Source organism: Ischnura elegans, chromosome 11, assembly GCF_921293095.1.
Source record: "Ischnura elegans chromosome 11, ioIscEleg1.1, whole genome shotgun sequence".
In the NCBI taxonomy this organism is placed as follows: domain Eukaryota; kingdom Metazoa; phylum Arthropoda; class Insecta; order Odonata; family Coenagrionidae; genus Ischnura; species Ischnura elegans.
Window position 1 is genome coordinate 28,381,472 of NC_060256.1, and position 22,597 is coordinate 28,404,068.

At 41.0% G+C, this 22,597-nt stretch overlaps 1 protein-coding gene across 3 annotated transcripts in view; it reads left to right on the forward strand.

Moving 5' to 3' along the window:
* Positions 1-22,597, forward strand: part of LOC124168482 (serine/threonine-protein phosphatase 2A 56 kDa regulatory subunit gamma isoform-like) — a 364,148-nt gene that overhangs the window by 87,259 nt on the left and 254,292 nt on the right. Inside the window, exon 1 of one of the 3 annotated variants that reach the window (XM_046546763.1) lies at positions 19,542-20,752. The exons of the other annotated variants lie outside the window; for them this stretch is intronic. Coding sequence (XP_046402719.1) covers positions 20,702-20,752 — 51 coding nt within the window. The 5' untranslated portion in view covers positions 19,542-20,701. Of the gene's footprint in view, positions 1-19,541; positions 20,753-22,597 lie in introns of those variants that run through there. 3 annotated transcript variants of the gene reach the window in all.

Below are 22,597 nucleotides of genomic sequence, written 5' to 3' on the forward strand. Positions count from 1 at the left end.
CGTTTGGGTAATATTTGCACTATCTCTTAGACTATGCCTAAGCTCTATCTCGATTATTTTGCGCCACAACGTCGTTTCTTTCCCCGTTCGCCGTCAGCCAGCCTCACTACTGCGCCTCAGATCCCTCATCGCTATCCTGTCCCTCCCCCCGCGCGCCAATCTACGGCCTTCTCTCCGTTTTTCCCTCTCCACCCCCACCCTCCCTCCGCAGCGGCACCCACCCCACCCCCTCATTTCCCTCGCCTCCCTTTCGCAATGCAGCCATCTCCACACCCACACAGACGCGAGATCTCTCTGTAGTTAACCGCCGCCGCGTCTTCTCGCGAAAGTCGAAACAGACGTCCCAGGCGGCAAAGCATTGTGTTTGGCTCGCGACTCACTATTTTTCCGGTCTTTTTTTTTCGTTACGTTTAATTTCGGTGGACTCTCTCTGAAATCTATTTTATGCATTTCATAAAATTTTACGTTTCAGATCTTGACCATTGGTTTATGCACTAGTGCCAGACAGTCGCGGATTAAGGGTGGCCGCCCCCTTATAATTTATGGCAAAATTGAAAAATGGTATTATTGTAGGTAGATTTCCAATAAAAGATTTCGTTATTTAGCGTAAAAAATGTTTAATAGAATTTATGAATATTTTAAGGGTACTGGTATAAGTGCATCAGTTCGTGGCGCATTATCGCCTAGAGATAATTCATACTACCAAGGCACCGCGGAAAGTAATCGCCAAACAACAGCTTTGATTCCCTCTGGTTCCGGAAATAAGTGTACTCTATTCAAAAGCGTTTTTTCTAATAGTTTGACATTTATAAAAGATTCCATGATAACAATACTTATTAACTCATGTTACGTGAATCCCTTTTAACTTTTGGGCTTCAAAGGGGATTTAATTTTAAGTTTGCCTCTTGCTGTACTCGTAAGAGGTTTTGTGTATGGAAACAGCAATATTTGGCAGAGATAAAATTACGTGAAATAAGTCGTTATGACATGTTATGTACATTATTTTGTATTCCTAAGCGATCAGGGTGTTTTAAATCTTGCTCGTTCAGGTTAAATATACTTGGGTGATTTTTAAGCTTCGAAAGGCCGAAACTTACGTTCTAAATTTTGTTCAAAACAGTTCGTTAATTATGATTAATTAACTGTTAAGAGTGAATATATGATCGGCGATAGCCTTTAAAAGGTTCTATTTTCAGCTATAGGAGGAGATCATAACGAATGTTAATGATCCTCTTACTTGTACGCGGAATAAAGGTACAATTGTGCCTTCTCCTGCGGTCATAAATTAGGCTTGATATTTTCCCATTTTAATTCAAACTTCCATTTTCTTGAACCCGGTCCCTATTAAGCATATACCTATTGTTTGGATTTTCGTATGCAAATAGAGGTTTATGAGCTTGTGCAAACGTAATGGAGGAACCAAATCCTCTCCTTATGCGTTTTCGGCTCGCTTCAAAGTTGTCCCATCGTTTGCACCCTAACTCGATGTATTTAATTCCTACAGATTCTCCAATTCCAGTCAATTTAATGCCATCAATTAGATAGAAATCATTCCTTTTCACCGCTCTGGAATTTTTAGAACTTTCGGGGGTAATTCATGTGTTAATTCGTATGAGAATGTGTCTTGTCGTAATGTGTTTTATGTCCTTACATTCATCCTATTATGGAAATTTATATGTTCACGGTTCTTGGGGAAGTTAATTTTCTGAAGGAAACTAAGTATATGTTGCATATTATCTGCGTCTATTTTTTAAGCTTTCTCAGTCTAAGTTTGTGCTAATGGTTACACCGTCAGAGAACGAGGTAAACAAATTTTTGGCTAAAAAGTAATTTATGATCATGGAATTTCTCATTTTATTTAATTAGATGCCTTCCTTTTCCCTATTTTGCGCAGTGATATGTAAAGGGTTTTATTCCATAGTTGAAGTTCCAAATGTTAAACTTGTATGTGATAATCATGCGTGCACATATATGGATATGTAAGCTCTAATGTTTCACTTTTCATAAATAATGTGTTTGATGATTGATCAGCTAGGATATTCGGATTTTCTATCTAGAACTAATATGTTATTTTTGGCTTCTTTAAAGTTCATTTAGCAATTGAACATTTCCTTTTACAGAAATAATGGATGTAATGAGATAGGAGCGAAATTAATGAGAGTTGTTGAGAAACGTTCACCATCAGAAGAGTATTTGAGTACCAAAATCATTTTTAATCAGTAAATATTGTAGAAGTTTTCATCTAACGGATCAAAAACTTTTTTTTATCTCTATCCCTCGCATTTGGATTGTTAACTAGCGATTTCATACCATCAACTTTGCTTTCATCATAACTGATAATGTGTGCATTCTGTCAACATATATTTTTCCAACGGGTCACTCTATTTTACCAGTTAACTAGGTGAATCATTTTTAAATTTTTTTAAACTAATTCGAAAAAATGGGAATTTATCTACCATTCATCACAATAAAAATGGATTGTGATCTCACTTTTGCCTGAAGAAACCTGCCGTGGTGAAGTACATGAATCAGTGTTTTGATATTCTCTTGTTCATACGTGGCCAGCTGATTGTATCTTTCTCTCCGACTGAAATAAAGTATTTCTATAAGAGTATCACTCCTGTGGCGTTGGATATGTCATATCTTCTGTTCATTTATTACTGCTTGAGCCAAAGCCGAAAAAATAACGCGTGTTCTTTGTATGACTTCGCGGAATAGGGATAACCAATCTAAAACCAAAAATCGAAATTCAATATGTGTCGTCACCGATGTGTGTTGGATCGAACCCACTAATTGGGTCGGTGGGGAATACATTGACTTGGCGGAGACTTAATGAGCGGGCCTTCTTCTTCTTCGCTATCACTTGTCTTCCCTTCCACTCGCTTATCTCACGTGGCCCAGTGCGTCCCGCTTTTTAGATTACTCCCCGCCTCCTACCTCCCGTCTGTTTATCGTACGCTTTAAGATTTCATTAAAGCGTAGAGAGTTTAGAGCGTGGGAGGAAGCGAAAGATAAGCCCTTGGGTTAAATCCGCAGTCCGAATGAGTTACGCGGCAGAGGTGGGATTCTCTTTGGGATTCGGGGAAGGAGGTCCGTTTCCTTCAGAATCGTGCTACATTGAGGCCTCGCGCACTTAGTATTCCTTAGAAGATCCGCGAATTTTCTCTAGATTGTGCCGGTAACGACGCTTCCTTCAAGATGAAGTCTTTGAATGTTCTGCTTCCATTTGTGGCTCTTGATGCTGCAGAAATGTCATGTTGATCACAGTTGTGGCGCTTGGGACACTTAGCAATGGCGTTGGAAGGTTTTACTACTTCTGATAGTAAAACCTTTGTACCTAAGTAGTAAAACCTTTGGTCCTTTTTCACTAACTCTGTTTGTGTCGCGTCTTGAATATCCATTTACTCTGGTTATGTGTATGTAATATATATTCCAATAATTCGAGGGAATTTTCCCTGGTACCTACGTGATTGTATTTGTTTTCCTCTGTGTTTTACGGTCAAAGTATGTCTGTAACGCTGTGTTTTTTTTTCTTCTAAAAAGTTGCACGCTTCCATCGTGGAGGTAGCTGCTGGTACCATCAACTACCTCCACTTTCTGTACCGGTTTCACTGTAGATATCTTATGCGTAAATTTGCGTAAAAACCTGTACATAACTTATCCTCTTAATGCTAATTTATTAGCCTTTCACACTCCTCATGGTGGGCAAGGAAACCTGACTCGTCTTCTCGATAACAGTTATCTTAGAGCGTGCCCGTAATATCTTTCGATTTATAAAGGAATGTTCCCTCTACTGTTTCACCTTTTATTGTTTCCATTTCAGTCGTAGGTATATATTCAGTACTTTGCTGTTGAATGACAGGTGATATTTCGTAATCTTTTCATCCATACCGTTTTCATGTGTACGCTCTTTCGTATTTATTCCTTCATGCGTGCGTCTTTGCACGCCGTATCTCTTTCATTTGGCCTATCGCAAAACGTCGACGCCTCCGGCTCGTTACATTAGCGAATGTGATTTGATTTTTTACGACCAGAGGTTTTATTTATTTTCCCTGGTGTCTTGGCGGCTGTAAAGTGACGTCATTCTCCTCTCTGAAGAGCGGCTGGCCTATCGTGTTGCATGCATGTATAGTCTTTACCGACAACTTATTTGGGAATGTCTCTCTACCCAGAAAGCTCTTGGGTTTTTTTCCTTTGTCTTTGGCATTAATTGGTGCATGCAAGTTTGCGGGTCAATGTTTAGTCCTTGAGAAGCAAAGTAACGTACATTATGACTGTGAGTGAGGGAGCGAGACAATACCAGCTGTGTAATTAATTAATGTGTCCTTAGAATTCCATCGTTGACTTACACCATTGGTATTGATCGGCACTGTTATTAGGTGTTATGATGACTGCATGGCGTCATCCTTTATTCAATGTTTTGAACGAGGATAGTACACTCTTTATTGTCGCCTATCGTGTGAGGTACCAATTGTAATGAATTCATTACTATTGTACTTGAAGTAGTTACAGAAGGGCGTTTACCCCTTTTATTGCTCTTGATTAATTTTATTCCACACATAGTTTTTCTGATTAACATAAATGCTGTAATTAATGATTAGTTTTAAGACGCCTCACAGTGCCAAGAAGTTTTCTTTTCGGTTACTTTGCCTCAGATAATCAATTCCAATATACCATGGTCAGTGATAAAAACTATTTAGACAATAAATAGTTTGATGATTTTAGAAGTTATGCGTTGATGTGTTAATTGAGCGGAAAGTTGATCGCTCGGTGCCTTTCACAGTGCCGGAGTCGTTCGTGTTTAGTAGTTTTAATAGAGCCTGAACTCAGGAAAATAAATTAATTGGCGGCCGGCCGCGTCCTTTACTTTAATTTCTCTTAATATAATATTATCCTCGTAGGAAGCTGGGGATTGCATTATGCATCTCTCATTTCGCTTTATTTCTTTATTTTCTCAACGTTGTGGAGGTTGGCCCATATGTTTACTATGTATATAACCGGAGAGGTTGAGGTCTACTCTCTGATATCAATTGATTCTCTTACTCCAATTTTTATTAATGCCGTAGCACATGTCTACTCGCAACGGCATGCGATTCAGCGAATACGTTTTAGTTCACCTCATATTATGAAATAATATCGCTACAAATTCAATGAATTGATTTCCATGTAGGTCATTAAAGTTAGTTGGAAAGGCTGCTCAAATACACGTACCTTTAGTAACGCTGACTTCTGTCTCCCCGCTATTAGTGGTCGCTAACGCGGCGTTATGAAATGGAATAGTATAAAAGTGGTATTACCGTTCATCAGTGATTGCGAGATCATCATTTTATCTTGCGTCAAGCTGTCGTTAACCTATGATATATTTCTAACCTGCCGCGTTTACCAAGGTGAAATTAACAATAATTGCCACTGGAAAAAATTACCCTGGACGTGGTATGAAACTATGGACCTTTGGCTATCGTTAATCCTTCGTGTTGCCATCCTCGATGCATCTCAAGGGTTAACATCCAACGCCGTGGACCACGGGAAATTGCCGTGGGAATTAATGAACCTGGATGGTGTAGTGGTCTGCGCAATGGCCCGGAAAGCCACTGGTCCGTGGTTCCATTCCCGTTCGAGGGGAGTTTTTTCCCATAGCAATTATTGTGTCGTTAGCCTGAAATTTTTATGCATTGGATTGGTATCCGTGCAATTTGGTGGTGTTGCTACGCGCAAGTGTATGTCATGACGTAAAGGCTCGCGAAGCAAAATCTCCGTTCCCTCACCTGGAGCCCATCTGCCTCTCCGGTCAATTGACTTCTCGTGAGTTCACTTAAGCGCGGATGGGCGAGGTTTGGCGACCGAATTACGTGCTCCTCACCCCACTCCCTTCTCCCCGCGGGCAAATTATGACCGGAAGCGGGCGAAATGTTTTCCCACGCGAATTGGCGCGAGGAATTTCGGATTGGCAGCGGAAGCACCGCCCCCCGTCCGCGCCGCTATTTCTGCCTCCGCGACCCCCGTCTGGCCCGCCCCTGCTTTTTCGGGTTTTGAGTCATCCCGCACGGTGTGGAAAGAGGAGGCCTCCGCGTTCGCAGCTTCTCTCGCCTTCCATGTTTACCTCTCCTCGGTGCATCATCTACTGCCGACATCACTCAACCTCGGATCATTTTCGAGCTCGTCGGCGATGGGTGTTTTGATTACCTCTCAGTCGATCGATTTTTATCGATCTTGTGCTACATTTACGCCTAAATTCAAGTGCAAAATTTAGAGTGCCAAATAACTCACTTTGTATTGTACTACAAAACTGTATTATTCTAACTCTGGATTAAACTCCTAGATTGTCATTATAATCATCAGCCAATGATAATGACTATCAAGTCGTTGAAAGTCAGGGTCGGGATAATTAAGTTTTGTGAAACATTACAAAGTGAATTATTTCACACTAAAGATGTGGTTCCACCAAGTGAAGCCTGAACACTTGATATATAACTGTAAAATCATGAAAATAATGAAGAATCTTAGCTTTTCCCGGTGAATGATTTGAATGAATTCTTCTCGGGTTTCCAACCGGGTTAGGGTCTGCATGTTGTACACCAACGAAACGTTGGGAGACTTTCCCCACATCCCAAGGGCTGATTTTCGTCATCACTGTCATCCATGAATATATTGGGAAAGTCTCCCAACGAAACGTAGGCCTACAACTTGCAGACCCTAACCCGGTCGGAAACCCGAGAAGAATCCATCCTTGGAAATTATATCTTAGATTGTTTGCAAGCTAACTTTGTGGAACTTACTCATGTCTAAATAAATATATTTAGAACTTTGTCAATTCCTCATAACTTTATTCGGTACAACCGCTACCGCTTTCAATACTGTCTTGTTATTATCAAGAGGAAATGCTAAATAATAATTTTATCGTGAATATGAGTTCGCTTTTGAAGGACATTTAGCTACCAGTTGAATGAAGTGCTACCTCAGGGTGTCAAATAATTTTAAATATTATTTATTAAATATTGTGTACATAGTTATCTTTCGAGTTATCGCTGCCTACGGATATCTTTGAAAACCTATTAACATTCGCCCTAATTGTCTACAAAAACCAACCTTCAAGGGAACGGACTGGTGTTTTCTCTATTTAGTCCCTTTAGTTTATACTTTAAGGGATCTTCACTTAGGCGGCTCAATGCGAGCAGCCTCGCTGGACACCCTGCTGACTGCTAAGTTCCCCCATACATCCAACCAACTCTTTCCCCTTGGCTGCTCACCCTCTCTGAAGCGCGTATCTGGCAGAGACGGTGATGAATTCTTCGCTGGTAGCATTCCCCCAACCTCCCATCCCATCGTTGTAGTTGACCGTGTTGACCACAATTTCTTTCTATGGGGCTGTTGTCGGCGCATTGACCCGCGGCCTTTCTCCCGTATTTAGCTTTTATACGTACTTTTTTATAGCAGGGGGACGTTTAACAATTTATTGGCGTAATTAATCGACGAATATTTTGGAAAATCGTTAGTATCTATCGGCTTCAGCGTTACCGATTTCATTATATGAGGAGACTAGTCTATTTGTATACACCCACTAAATGGAATTTTCTAATACTTGAGGCAGCCGGTGAAGTTACCATGATGCTATTTACTGAGCTGCAAAAATGTGGCTGAGCTTTCAAAACCTTGAATCCTCCGTGCTCGCTGATTTTATGAAGATAGCTCGGAGTCCTGCGAAGTTTCTCTTATACTGGTGGCAATAGGTTTACTCAAAATGCCCGCCGTCCACCGCAACGATGTTAGGATGAAATTAATAAATTTATTTCTGCAGTTAATTAATCGGTATTTTTTAATATCGGTGTAATATTTGCACGTCGATTTGTTTCGTCGTTGCACCGACACGATGCCATTACATTTTACGACTATTGGTGTCATGGATCGTGATAATCGCGAGCTATCCAAATAGGAAAATAGTTATTTATTTAAAACATTCTTCATATACGGCTGCGGCACCAGTTTGCAGCGAAGCGTTTTACAATTTTTGGCGAATTTGCGATATTGTAAATAAAATGGATCGATAGTGAGGTAGTGAAAATAAAAGGGAGGAGAGACGGTATAAAATCAGCGCTCTGTGAGAGATATTCGGGGAATAGATAGATGTGGTAGAAAATACGAGCAGGTGAATCTAGTAGGTATTCTAAAGTTGAACTGACGATGAGGAAGCAGTTCAGGGCATCCATTAGTCAAGTTAAGGGTATTGTGTAGTAATTTTAAATCCACTTTAAGTCTAAGGTTCTGGAGTTTAGATAACGATAGAGAATACAGCCCAGCTCAGAGGACATATTGCCTAAATTTTGGATTCTGTCTATTCTTGCGAAGAAGTGAGGGATGGAATGAAGGGGTTTTAGATTAGCCGGGGCTGAGATGAACCAAACTGAGAAGCAATATGATACCATGGGAAGAAGAATTTGTGATAATTAGGATTGGAGTGCTCTGGGATCTTTAATTTACTTGAAACGGTATAGGAAACCTAATAGAGATATCGCTTTTTTACGATATGATGCGGTCGGAGTATTTTAGTTTATTTTCAGTTATCAGGCCTAAGTCTTTCATTGCTGTAGCTCCGTTTATGGGAGAATAATTAGATGTGTAGTTGAATATCCGGAGTTTTGTTTTCAATGCAATAGCCATGATGCTACAATTACTCTACTGGAGCTTATTTCTTTGAAAGACCTCGTTTCTTAGAACATCCAATCGATCTCATTGCGTGATAGCTCGTTTCGTACCCGCTCTTTCTCTCTCCCTTTAGTTCAGATACATATTTGAGGAACGGGAACTTTGAAGAATAGAATGAAATATATGTGCAATTCAGCTGATCGGTAGCTTTCGAATATAGTATATTGTAAATGATTTCATTCCTTTCAGTATCTATAAGCTTTGGATTTTAGTATTCCATTTTTTAATCATAATAATAAGAAATCATCTATCTCTGGCAAATGAAACGGCAATGGAAAATATTCTTTCTATGCTATCTGCTTTGGCATAGTCGTCAGCATCTCCATAGGAGGTGGAGAGGGGCAACTCCTCCAAAGACGAAAGCTGTCCATAGACTTCATGTCGAATCTGCTGGATTGGCCAAACACGCCGTCTTGTTCCACCTCCCGTTTAAACCACGGGATTATAAACGTAAATCCTGAGTAGTTCTGTTTGTTTTGTGATCTCGGACGAAGTGTTAGGTAATTGACAAATTTCGGAAAATCGTTATTTGTCATCGTAGAACAACGATCAAAATACGTTCGTAATTGATTCACCGTTAGGAGTTCAGTAGTAGTAGGGTATTTATTTACCCCCCAACTATACGAATTAGTGCAGTAAAACGTTTTCTAAGCATCGTCACGTCTGCCTGGGAGAACTCACGCTGTGACGGCTATCTCTCGAGGACCGGAACTCGAGTAAGGTTCCGGAAATGGATCGAGCTCGAGCGAGGACCATACTACTGTTTCGTAGTATGGTCCTCAGGTATTTCGTTTTTCGTTTTTTTTAGTAGGTACCCCTGGCTAAGGTCTCGTCACTTGGGGCCACATAAACTAAAATGAAGCGATTTTATGGTCAATATCCAATGGAAGGTTAAAAAGAAAGCTTACTTAAAATATCCGTCGAAGTATCATGTAAGGATGGCAAGGCTGAAATGTCCCATTGAAAAATCATCATGCTGAGCCAGAATTCGAATACAGATCTCGTCTTGTAGGATGATGGCTTGGTATTTTATCTGGTAGCATTTTACACTGGCAATTAGAACTTCTGGGTTCGAATTCCGACCAAGCCAAATATTTTATATAGCAATTTTCAAACGTGGTATAAATAACTTGGGTTTCTGCGTACTAAGTGACTTGTTTCATGCAGTATCAGGGCGTATTTATTTTGGATACATGTGTGGAAAGGGTCAGAATAATTCTGAAGTTAAAATCGAAAAAGCTTGAAGTTAGCGTCTTCCCTCTTCGTTGCCCATTCCTTCTTCCTCTCCGTTCAATTTTAATGAATTTTAATTTTAGTCTTGAGTCAAATTTCTGTCATCGTCATGGGCACAATTGCCAATTTGTCCTTTCTTTTGAGTTTTGGTATCGATATTGGTGGCGTCGCTTCCCTGCCAGCCACTATATCTCGTAACTTTCGGTGACAAACTGTAACGTTTTCTTAACGGAATGCCTTTTATTCGAGAATCCGTTAAGACTTCACGGAAGTAATTTGTTCCTTGTCCGAAACCGCTCGCTACTCGTGCCTGTGATGTGGAAAGTTCCTCAAAACCGGGCCATTAATTCTCAACTCCCTCCAGTTAATGTCTCCCTAAGTTGCCGTGGCTTCTTCCGAACCGCGATTCCCAGCCCATGGTCTCCACGTGCGCCGCACATACCCGAGATATATTCGCGAATAGCGGCCGGAACTGATTTGGCGCGCGCCCAGTCTGTGTGTGTCGCGAACGTGTACCTATGTCCCCATGTCACGAAATGTCTTCATGCCGTGTTCGAGAAGGTGTTTATCGGTGTTAGAGTCGCATTTCGCCCGTACGCCCTAAGGCGCTAGTTAGTGTAAATTTAGACTAGTGGACACCGCGTGCCCAAGCGCCGAAGAAGAAATTTCCACCATTAGGCGCAAGATGTGCCAATTTCATTCCCTTTCTAGCTTAAGAGTAGATAGCGATAATTTTTGGAATCGGGTTACAGGTAACATAATCTCCGACAAGCGCTTGTATGGTCCTCATATATTTATTTGCTGACTCAGTTTTCGAGTAAATATGTAATTTTCAAGTTTTTTTAATTACGAGTGGTGTGTGATGATATACTCCACTATTCTTGTTAGAAGTTACGTCATTGAAGAAACTTCGTCGATTAGTTTTTAGCATTTTGATATAGTCATTTTGCTCTCTTAAATATGCCTTAATAATACTTATATTGTCGAAACCTGGGTCGTTAAATTAATTTCTTTGGAGAAGAAAAAAGTTTTTTCAATCGTCATGTTACCTTCATTTCCCTTTATTTTTGTATGTTGAAGTTTTATTTCGGATCTCCTATTAATTTCTCCAATCAACCTCACCTTCGTATGTCTTTTCTTACAATTATTTTCTGCAGCTCTATATTTTGTCTCTCCTGCTTCATGTAGTAAAACATATATGTATCGTGTATTATCACATTTTTTCACGAGTAGTACTTTGGTAAACCTCAGATATGTTAGGAGTGCATAGTTATGCTTTTTACCTGATGACGCTTCTATGAGCTTTCCCATTTTAAATTAAAAATCAGTGGTGTATGATGGTATATTCCTGTATTGATGTTAGATATTGTTTTTTTAAAGATGTTTTTCTAGTTACATATTTCAAGTAATTGGTACAATAATAACAGTTTTCTTTCCTAGAGAAAGTACAGGTAATATAACGCTTGAAAGTAAACTCTTGTGCTCATAATTTAACTCCGATTGCTTTCCGAAGCACTTATTGCCCAGACCACAACGCTGAACGTCATTGTGATGAATAAACATGCATTAAGCGATGGTTTCGCAGTTATTAGCTTGGCCAGGATAATACCAGGCGTGTGGGTCGATGATCGGTTTTTGTATTTGTTCGTCGAAATGCCTGTGGTTCATTAGTCCCTTAAGGTTTCGTTTTCATGAACAGACTATTTTTTTCATTACGTTATTTTACTTAGCAATTTTCTGTGATATCCGCGTGAGAGAGAAAATAAGTGGTCTTAGACATATATCCCTTCTATTCGTGTTGACTCGATTAGCCAAAATTGTTCCAAATGTCGTTCTATGCACGGTTTCATAATATTTTGAGGAAAATACATACCTGGGCTTGGTGGCCTTCATTTACGTCAAATTTACAGTCAAATTTGTGAAATCATTATACAGAACCAAGATTATAAAGGATTGAGGTTAGAGTTAGAGAGTTTCCCTTAACATTTTACGCCAGTGAGGCATCTAAAGCTATTTTATATATTACTTGTCGAAAATGGGAATTACAGATACGAGGTAGAAAACGCCAACTTAATGGGATAATAATTCCATTTGTATTGCTGTAATAAATGTCTCTAGTGCATTACCTTGTAAAATTGACCTTCTTCTCTATCTTTAAGGTGTTTGGCAACAATTTTGTTGTTTTGGCTTCAAAACTGAATTAAGTGAAGTCGCATACGCATTTGGAACCGCTGTGCGGCCGTGCCAAGCAAGTTATTCTTCGCATCTTCCTATTCTCTTTATTTTTCCAAGAAAATTCCCCTTACGAATGCCGCCAGGAGTCGCCGATTCTCCCAGGCATCCGAAAGGAGCCAAATAAATATTTACACTTCACTTCCGGCAGTCGTTCACCCCTCCCCTCTGATCCTTGTAGTCTCGACGACGCGTTTTGACGGGAAGGGGATGTAGTTCTCTTTCTCACACGTCTCAGTCGCTCACCCGTCGTTATCAACTGCATTTGCCTTGGCGGAATTGCGTCTTTAAATGAACTGCTGGATATCTAAAGCGATAGCTTTAAATCCCGAGATCGCAAACTGCTAGTATACGACTTCGGCCTTTAAAAGTGCTATCATGCTGTGGTTTTGTTACGCAAAATATGCTATGCGTTTAGTTTTTGTAAATGTGGTGTCTTATTCGATGTATACATTTCTCAGATGGTTTTATATTTTGTGTAAATATTTTAAGGTTAATCTTTGCAATACGCTAGCGACAGGTTTATTAACAAAATACATTTTTTTGATTCATGCTTTGTGGTGAATAGTTTTGGCATTATGGCTTTCTGTAAATGTTTCATAAATTGTAAAATAAAATAGTTAAAATAGTAGAAAAATAATAAAATAGTTTTGGTTTCATGGGCTGTCCTGTAAATGTTTTGAACGCCGATGAAGTTCGGCAGCTGTAGTTATTGACAGTAGGGTTCGGAATCGCCCTCCCAGTGAATTCTTTGTTTCGTGTGTTAGTTCTTGGCTAGCGTAAGAGGAGCTCGACGTATGAAGGAACAAGTAAAATTTGATTTTTAGATCGCCCATAATTTCCGTGCTCCGTTGCCATACTCATACTCCGGGTGAGTGTTTCTCTGGCTAGAGTAAGCTCAATGTATGTGCGCTCTAGCTGAAGCTGGAGCCAGTAATGACGTTATTGGACGGCGGAACCGGTATGGTTTTATTGGATATGAAAACTGAAAAATTTGTTAAGTAATCCTTGGGTTTTTATATTAATGTATGCTTGCGCGTAACTGCTTACAAAATCACGTATATAGTGCTTTATCGTAAGTAAGATTTTTGCCTCGAAATCGTCTAACTCTACGCTAAAATTCTAAGAAGGCCATCGTTGGAATCTGTGGTTTTCCTGTCACGTTAAGGGGTGGTGGAAGGTCACGTGGTTTCGGATTGTCAATTTTTCCCGCTTGCACAGAAGTTGCTCTTTCTTATCCATGCCTATAGCGTTCATCAATAGCGTATCAAAGCACGAATGTTATAAGTAAGGATTATTTTATCTGTCACTAGATGTGCTGTGCGTGTAAATGGTTTACTGGTTAAATGGTCAATCGCGTCACTTACGGAGGAAAGATTCGAATTTCACAATGAAATAAGCGGTGATGAGGGACGTTTGCAGAGTTTTATATACGTGATGATGTAATTTATCCCATTACTAACTTTTCAAAGTTGTGCTCCCAGTGTAAATAGCCTATTGGCAGAGATTGGGAATGGTTGGATCGCTCTGCGCTCATCGCCGCGCTACGGAAATTTTTGAAAACTGATTTTAACCCATTATAACCCAATTTTGCTTCTAAGCAACATCGAAAATGTATAAATTTGTTGCTATATTTAGGATATATGTAAACTGTGCTTTATCTTGTGGTGTAAATTGTAATGATGAAATTTTTAGCTGCCACATACATTATGATTGAGTGAAAAATGTTCAAGTTTTCAAAATGAAAAATCTTGAAATTTGATATCTCCCAGAAACAGCTCTGGGTTAGAAAGGGTTAAACCGTGCGAAGTGGCGGAAAAAATCAAGCCTATGGGGTACGGACACGAACATTACAAAAGAGGATCCTCAATTCGGCTTCCTCAGTGGTGTCACCCACCGCGCATGCAAATGGGTTTACATAAGTTGCCACTCGCACCGCTGACGGACAAAGTGATGTAAGTGTCACGGGGAAGTAAGGTAAAAATTAGGGATAGTACCCGAAATTTATACACACGAGGATAAGATATATCCAATTCATAACTTTTCAATGCTATTATTCGCAATTACAAACATTATAATGCAAAATATTGGAAAAAAAAGTGGATTGCATTGCACTCATCACCGCGCCGCAGACATATTTAAAAACCGATTAAAATGCGACCGAAATGGCAACAGAAATCAGCCTTCTATGGGATGGAAATGGGCCTCCTCAGTCCCCTTGGGTACGAACTGGGGAATCTTTTATACATAAAGACATATACGTCCCCTTACCTCAAAAGGTTTGATTACAAAAGGTTCGCAGAGAAATGGGACGTGTTAACAGTCTTTTGAGGGCATCGGGCGTACTCAAAATTTCCTTAAACCCCACCCCGTGCGGAAATACCTACCGATTTTTGTGGTCAGCGATAGGGAGAGTCGTGAATGAGCTTAATTTGAGTCTAATGGTTGTTGCCTCTCGTGACACGGGTAAGGATTGGTAGGGGCGTGGGAGGGGAGGGAATACATAGAGTTAGCTACACGCGAGTCCGGAAGCATTTGAGGGAAAGCCGGGTGCGCTGTCCCACTTCCAGGTGAACCACCCTCCCTTCTGCCCCTTTTTCTCACCTTTTCGGTGACTTCGTTTTTCCATTTCTCTTTCGTTCGGTGAGGGGATGGGGCTATCGATATTCCGCAACCGTGGTGGGCAAGTTGGCTCCAATGTTGGTCGAGATTCGTCGTAGTGTATTCGTTTTTTTCCGTTGGTTAGGGACGTTATTATCAAAGTTACCTGCATTTTCAAAGTGGTTTTCCAAAATATCGGAGGGTAACGAGGAGGAGGGTGGGACTTCACTTCAAGTAACCTAGCTGTTATTATGCGCAGGTTTAGGTAGGTACGTATCCTCGTCGTCAGCAACTCCTCAACGCCGACTTTGTATTTGTTGAACATAGCGTTGAAAATGTCGTCAATAAGGGAGTAGACGTAGTTAAATTGCAATTTTCATGTGTAGTGGTAATTTTGAATTGCACATGCTGATTTATAAGATGAAATAATTGTGATATTCTATGTAATTAGATATTTTACATGTATTTAAAAGGGTTCGTATGTTGAGTTGACTCTCGGTTTCAAATTATAATGGGATTATTAGGCTTTGATGTCTCTTGTCTTCAACGGATGATGAAAATGATGATCTGATTTTCTGCACTGATATTGAAGGACTGATGAGGCAATTAGCGATTACGAATGATCCAGACCAATGGAGGCTATTCATCGACTCGTGGAAGACAAGTTGTAACGGTTGTTTTACTGAACAACGGCCACGATATACCTTCGGTTCCTGTTGGATATGCCACTGTTTTAAAGGAAACATATATTCCAGATTTTTTTGGCAGCTCTTTATCCCACCTGCTATACCTACTCGTATACCCCCCTTCCCCACTTACATTTTATGTTATATTAATCCTTTACAAAATGGGGGGAGGGGGGTGAACAGTGTATTCACCCCTTAAAAAACGTTTCCATAAGCTACCATATCATATGCAATAAAAAGCGAAGAAAAATGGTTATTTCAATGTTTTTTTAATAAAAAAAATCAATTTTCACCCCCTTAATCTTTTCAACCCCTGTCAAGTTTGTCTCTCTCGTGACCCTGATAGCCTTAAAACGTCAGTTTTTTCAATCAGAAGCGGAGAACATTAGTAAAAGTCTCTTGAAAAGCGGTAAGTTTAGATACTTGGTTGTTTTCCCTAACTTAGGGGTTGCTCGTAAAAATGGAGGGTGATAGAAAAAAACGGAGGTCATTTTCGGATTCAGCGGCCCAAAATTAGCCAGATATACCCTAAATTGTACCCGGGCATTTTTTGAACTTTTTTTTTGCATAACAGTGTAACCTGTGGATCGAGAACAAATCTGGTGATTTTTTGTAATCAAGTAAAAAATACCAAGCAATTTTTGATTCGAATCTGTGTATCTTGAAGCTTCCGGCATCATCTAAAGAAATAGGTAACTTTGGTTTTGACACCTTACACGGTTGTCTTACAATGCTTTATGAAAATAGACTAATCAACTACACCATTTTCTCTTATTCAACTTTGGGCCTAAGTAAATACAAAACTTAGTACACGGACTCATTACTTCTAAGAATGACTTAAATCGTTTCATTCTAACTTTAAAGGGATCTATATCTTAGGCATTGGATTTGGGAGGGGAGAGTCACCTCGAAACCTTTGCTGGACATTGCATTGTTTTCATACGATTCTCTTCCCTGTGTATTATTTTATCTGCTGTCTCCGCCTGAAATGCTATGCTTGCATTAATTTAATGTTTTTGCTGTTGGTTTCTGTTGGTAGAGGTGGTAAGTGATGAACTTGGTCGATTTGTCTTTCCTGCTCGGTGTGCGGAAATTCTGGTCGCTGTGGCTTTTTCCTTATCAGCGGAAGCCTCTCTGAGCCAGCCATATGCCAACTCTGCCCAGGAATTGAGTGCGTCCAAATTTATATCCACTCTGGATGGACCCGCTGAGTAAGCAGTAGATTTCATTCTCAGACGGCTGAGGTTACTTCTCAATCCGCGTCGTGCGGGCAGTTCATGCTACGACGCATGAATTTTCAGGCCAGATGCGTTTTTCAAGGTCTTGCAATTCGAACGTTTATGTCGCAGCTCCGATTCTGGTTGAGTTAATCTTTATTCATAGTCATTTAGTTCAGTTCTTTAGTTAGAAGGTAGTTTAGAGATTTGGATAATGCTTCATACTTATCCCTGCCTTTCTCATCTGTTAAACTCACGCTCATTGGATTTCATCTGTATCATGGACCTGATTGGTTTCCTTACAGTAGATTGAAGCTACTCAGCTTCTAGAATTTGATATGAGTTAATGAAGATACCATTATTTAAATATGTTCTCTATTTCGCCATTTTTTCTTTCATTAAGCTAATAGAACAGTTATTATTTCTTCTCCCGTTTGTTAAGAAGTTTCCCATAAGTGTTATTTCTCATGAAATAGGGGTGAGTAATTCAGCGAGAATTAACGTAATGAAATCAAGTGATCGTATTTGCACTCTTTTTCGGCCGACGTAGTTTTCAGCGCATTAAATCATTAGATATTACAAATTACTGAAGAAGTACGTATGAAACTGCATCTTTTCTTCGGAATTTGTCGTGGATTACTAAAATTTCCCGTTATTTTCACTCGTTTTTCCACTTCCCAATTCGCATATGTGCCCTTTAGGGTATTTATTGGGTCGTCGCCCGTTGGTTGAGCATTCCCACGTGTGTCTGTCGCGGACTGGTGATCGTATTTTTTTGCCGACGAGTGTCTACTGCGCTTTTTACGATCCTGAGCTCGTTTAATGGTTCTCGCGATTTTACGTCGCTGCCCCGTAGGGGGCGTAATCTGTTTAAGGACGCGTTTTGTTTTCCGATGTTTGAGGATGAGGGGTGGGATGGTGATGTTCGCCCCCCTCTTCCAAGTTGCCCATCATCGCGTGACCTTGACGCTTCACATTGGGTCATGGAATCGTGAAATCGTGACGTTTTGATTATTATTGATTTGAAGTAATTTTGCAGATCTGTCGGCTTAATTGACGAAACACGTGACAGAATTCAATCCCAATTCCACTTGTGCACTTAATAGTTAGTGAGAGTAGCAAAATTTTAACATTTTGCAATTAAAGAGAATGCGGGATAACTTAGTTGGCCACATTATGAGACATGATGGCCTGATGAAAATCATAGAAGGACAAGTGGAAGAGAAGAAGGACAAGGGACGGGTCCTAAAGATTTTCATAGGGCAGGTTATAAAGGATGTCAAAGAGAAGAAATACGTCGCTATGAAAAGAGTAGCGATAGGAGAGAGGAATGGAGAGCTGTGTCAAACCGGTCTTAGGATTCTTGACTAATGATGATGACAATTAGTATGGTCATTTTACGACTGTGACGTTAGGTTCACCTTGTTCATTCGTAGAAAATACGCATAGAAATGTTCGTTTGTTGGTGATAGGTTTGATTTCATGTCTCATTGTCATGGCACCAATGTGTGCTTCCTCCCCTGTGAAATGTTGGAGGCCGGCCCCAGTCCTCGTCCCCCCCCCCCCTCCCCCCCGCGTTCGCGTTGCCTCCCTTGTGTCTGGCTTCCCCCTCCCACTCCGTCTTTCCCCGCCCTACCTGCCCGCCCTCCGCTAATCCTTCCTTCCTCACGAGCAGAACTCGCCACCGCAGCCCAACACTCGCAGTTCGTGGAAACTCATCGATGGTCTCGCGCTGACCGGTTAACCGTACGCTACTACCGAGTCAAGACCCTGAAACCGCACCTTGAGGTCCTTTTTCCATCCTTTTCCTGTACCTTATCGACATCTTCATTGGTCCAGGATTATTTGGCGGCCTTAATTGGGGAAAATTGTCTCTTTGTCACTGGGGATAGCATCGCACATAGCGGCTGATATCGTCGTAACTTGGCTCTAAGCTCACTTGAACCGGTGTGTGATATTTGTTGCCAATTTCTGTTTACCGTTTCCATTGTCAACTTTATTGGTGATATTAAATTGGCAGTGATTGGTGACTACAACATTGGAGATACATAATCATTGACGTATGGTCTGTTCTGTTGAGAGACTACGTACGTTAGGTTAGGGTTTACTTCTAGTTGTATTTGAAAGGAAGTCGAACTCGGTTCAACTCGGATCGCGCCAAGTCGTATTGCCCGTCTGTTTAATCGTTTCGAAGCTGAAGAGGAAGCTCTTTTTAAGGGGTTCTACTCCCAAGTCGCCCTTAGTTAATCCAAATTACCCAGAGTGACGTGCTGTTGCTTTTTTTGCTCGCACATTACCCCATACAGGCTCTTCAGAGAATAGTAGAAGAAAACTTTTTTCCCCGGCCCGCATGGCGCCGCTGTAATCAGGTTCTTTGTTCCTCTCCCGGGTAATCATCGTTACGGCATTCATTTTGTTTGTCTGTTTTGTTCCCCGTTGATTTCCTTCCAATCAGGCCAATCCTCTGAACTCTCCGAGGGCTCTCAGCCCCGCTTCGGATGTGCAATCCCCGTTATCAACACTCCCTTACACTTCGATATCTCTCCACCGTGCTACATCCTGCAGTCCGCCCCCTGCCGAGCGGGAAGTGGATTTGAATTCCGGCACGGGCCTAATCTAGGTTTTAATTTCTATTTGCGGGGCTATAATCTTCCTCCCTACCGCTCTTTTGCACTCACTTAATTTGATACCTCCTCAACTCCTCCGCGGGATATCTTTACGACCAATCTGCTCCCCTGCCCCTCTTAAATCTTGTGTCACCCTCCGCCACTGCCCCCTCCCGCCTCCCGGCCAGCCGGCCTCCTCACCCTCCTCCTATATACCCCTCCCCACACTCTCCCTCCCCTAACCCGGGGGTGGGGATAGCCGCCGCCGGCGCCCGTCTTAATCTTAAACCGCGAACCCCAGTCTTTCCTCCTCCCTCCTACCTTCGCGGACGTCCACAACACCCAGTGCTCCAACAACAGCGGCGGGAAGTGTTCGCGCGTACCAGTGTCGTGCCGTGGTTCTCAACACTATCGTGCCACTGCTCACGAGTCAGTTGCTTACCTTGTTTCCTACCCACACCCTCTCGTGACCCTCCGGAGACGTTGACCTGTGTTGTTGTTTGGTATCGGATTAAGTAGCTGTTGGAATTGATTTAAAGGATTGCTCTACCATCTATTGGCATATGTGGATGCGTGAATTTGTTTGAGCGAAAGTCTTGCTATTGAAGTGGTCAAAGAAGAGTATATAAATTAAGTTGTCACTTGTGGCCAGTCGTTGAGATTTGCCAAACGGTAAACTTGGCAAGTTAAGTTGTTCATCAAACTCTACTGCGGACTATCATTCTTACCTATACTGTGATCGTGCGGCTGCAGACCAGGAGTTGGTATCTGGAACATCAGACGGCCCATATCCTACATGTGGTCCTCAGAAGACGCTCACCCCTGATCTCGGATTAGTTGCTCTCTGTGTGTTTTGGAAGTGATTTACCAAATTCATTCCGGTGGTCCTCTCGCAGGTGCTGTGTTCTATTACGGTTGGGTTGTTGATGTGCTGGCATATCCAATCGTTAGATTTTGATGAGTAGTAATATTTGTGGTGAAGAGTTCCGAGAAGATCTTGTAACTGAACGAGTCGCTAGGTGGGTAGTTAACTGGAAATTGCCTAACAGTGAATTAAACAAGGCTAGTGGTTCATCGCATTCATCAGTGGTAAGCCATCACTCGTATATAAATGGAGTTGAAGAGAGCTACTTGTTTTTCTCGGTCCCGACCTCACTTCATTTCCCGTAGTGCATAGAATTAACCTTTCTAGGTTGATATACGTTTTAGTATTCCCAGATCCCAAATCCAATTGGTGTCCTGTTGATGTGCCTCAAAGGTTTTACGTGAAGTTCAAAGTTAGTGTGTCGTGGCTGCTGGTTATGGATACGCTTCATTCAACCTGTGAAGCTGGTGTGTTGGCCTTTTGAGGTGTGTTTACTTTTGTGCTTGCGGATGCAACTTTCTCTGAGACGAAGTTTTCCTTTGCTGCTGGACGCGATCGAGGATGGCTCTCGGCAATATGTTTAGGAGGAAGAAGAGTTGGAACCTTGACAATGTACGTACAAAATAATAAGTTAGTTAATTTCCCAGTTTGAATTTGAGGAACACCTACCTTTTGATAATACAATTTTAACGATTTTATAAGACTATTGTAGTTAATAATTTGTTTCGTATACATGCTGAGAATAACTGAGAATTGAATATATTGCTAAATGTTTAAACCTATATGGAAAAGTTTTCTAATTTCTATCACAGAAGGTAACAAGCTTTCTATTTTTTCATGAGCATTTAAAGAGGGATTCGATGGAGTTAATTTGTCGTGCCAAAATTTTATAAATAGGTATTTGAAAATCCTTTTAATTAGTTCTAAAAATATCGGAATTGGTCGCATTCTCTGCCTTTTGTTTTTTCTGTCATTCATCTGCTGTTCTATTCTTGTAACAACTGAGTTCCTCGCTTTAGTTATCAGTGTGTAGATTGGTATGTTTCTCTGAATTCCGATTTATCTACCTCGCGCTTTGTATTTTAAGCCTGAGACACTTTCAGGAATGCTGGGCATACTTTCCTGGCACAACCGGCAAACGAATTGAAAACGAGGACAGATTGTTATTCCTTTTTCCATGATTCAACCGTGGTGGAAAGCGTTATTGCTCTAATACATGTGACATTCAATTATGTAATGAGCTATGCTTACTTTTTCCTTTATTTTGGATGGATTTTCTATGTCAATGCTAGCCATTAGATGGCCCATGGATCTTAGTATTGTTGTTACCTACCTTTGGGCGTTTATGCGATGCTTTATTTCCGAAAAAGTCGAAGAGGAGTGTCTAACTCGCGTTAAGTGTACCGTGTGTTATTTTGAAGCTTTGTCCTGTGTTTCATAAACATTGAATCTCGGTATTGCGTTTATTGTTGAATGCCCTGTGTATTCTAGTTAAGATGCGAAAAATAAGTGTGCCTGAATCTACTATTACTACATCTTGTTACTGTTTTTTCCGTGTGGTGTCAGTAAGGTTTGTAAAGTTATGTATATTGTTTACTCCATAACTTAAAATTATATAGTACAAATAATTCGTAGCTTTATACAGCCTCTGAGGTACGACGTCCTGCATCGAGACTGCCATCCATAAATAAATACAACATATACGGTACCTTTCGGTGTCGCGTTTTATCTCCAATGTCTCGTGTACTATGGAATGATTGTAACCATTTCCCATATTGCACCAGCGAAGTTATACCCAATCACGGACTAGAGTTGTAAACTTTGGATGTTTGGGATTCCTTTAATAGCGTTCGGCTGCTTTGCCGTAATCTGGGGTGGGTCAAGGGGAGAGAGCCGAGCCGGCTTTCCTATTATTGCCATAGCTGGAGGCAGGTACGGAGGTGGGTGAATACGGCCCGCCAGCCACACCAAGGGCGGCCCTCTTGCAGTGCCTCCATTCATCAATCCACGCACTTTTGTCAGAGCGCGTAAACTGGAACGCTGTCGTCGTGAGTTTAACTAGGCCGACGGCTGACCTCGACGTCACGTCAAGTGCTCGTCACTGCCCCGTGAAGTATAGGAGGAAGCGTTTCCATTATTCACCCTCGATTGTTATCCCATTATTCCTTCGGACCTGAGACGCCAATAGATTTCTACAAGTTGGGGATTCTGCTTAAATTCCCCATCAAAATAATGGTCAAATTAGACCACTCGATTTCATGTTGAACCGCGTCCTATAAATTACATTGTAAAGCTCTGAATGTATTCACTCGAATAAGATATATTTGTTATTGACTATTGCCAATTGAATCCAAAAATGACGCTAATTCCGCCCTAGTGCGTCAGATATTTGACCAATAACATTTATTTTCTTTTTCCAAAATCAATACAAGATCTGCGTGCTAAATTGGAAAAAAT